Genomic DNA, 912 nt, shown 5'->3' on the forward strand with positions numbered 1-912 from the left:
CTCTCTGTCTCTCTCTCTCCCTCAGGGCCCTGCCGGCCTCCCAGGAATCCCTGGCATTGACGGGATCCAGGGCCTGCCAGGCACTGTGATCATGATGCCGGTAAGAAACAGAGAGGGTGGTACAGCCATGGGGGTGGAGTCCTGACCCAGGATGGGCCTCTCTCTGGGGCTCCCCTCACTTCAAGTTGCCCTCTAGTTCCAGTTTGCAGGTGGCTCCCTCAAGGGACCCCCAGTCTCCTTCCAACAGGCCCAGGCTCAGGCCATACTGCAACAGGCTCAGGTGAGTGGAATGAGCGGAGTGGGAACTGGAGGAACTGGAGGGAGTGACAGAGCTGGGGGATGGTGAGGGGGCTGGTCAGGGGACAGGGGTGTGTCTGTCTCCTGAAGATGCCTTTATAGGGGCTTTCGGGGGTCTTGTGGGAGACTCCAGGCTCTGTTCCCCTCTGTCTTTCCAGCTCTCCATGAAAGGCCCCCCTGGCCCAGTGGGGCTCACTGGGCGCCCAGGCCCTGTGGTGAGTAGGGAGTCTGCACTGGTGGGAGGGGTCGTGTACATCCATGGAGAAAGGTCACCTCCCTGTAACTGCATTCCCCATCTCCTCTTCCAAGGGTGTCCCTGGATATCCAGGTCTGAAAGGAGAGGCAGGAGTGATGGGGCCACAGGTGAGATCGGTGGGGGTGGGGACACGATTGGATACAAAGGGTCTGCCCAAGGACCACTGGATAAAATGATGGGTGGAAAATGTCAAAGGGACTGGGGATACCCTTGCAGTTACCACCCTTCCTAGGGAATGATTTAAAGTAAGCCCTTCCTTCCTCCTTTTCTTTCTCTTCTAGGGTCCCCGAGGCCTACAGGGACCTCATGGGCCCCCTGGCCGGGAGGGCAAGATGGTGAGTGACTCCTAGGTCCCCAGA

The 912-nt window shown here is 59.1% G+C and overlaps 1 protein-coding gene across 1 annotated transcript in view; it reads left to right on the forward strand.

The window, feature by feature from the left end:
• Positions 1-912, forward strand: part of COL5A3 (collagen, type V, alpha 3) — a 43,446-nt gene that overhangs the window by 11,049 nt on the left and 31,485 nt on the right. The window contains exons 12-16 of the mRNA XM_008578031.1: positions 26-100; positions 197-280; positions 456-512; positions 607-660; positions 835-888. Coding sequence (XP_008576253.1) covers positions 26-100; positions 197-280; positions 456-512; positions 607-660; positions 835-888 — 324 coding nt within the window. The remainder of the gene's footprint in view (positions 1-25; positions 101-196; positions 281-455; positions 513-606; positions 661-834; positions 889-912) is intronic.

Source organism: Galeopterus variegatus, unplaced genomic scaffold, assembly GCF_000696425.1.
Source record: "Galeopterus variegatus unplaced genomic scaffold, G_variegatus-3.0.2 Scaffold1619, whole genome shotgun sequence".
Classification (NCBI taxonomy): Eukaryota; Metazoa; Chordata; class Mammalia; order Dermoptera; family Cynocephalidae; genus Galeopterus; species Galeopterus variegatus.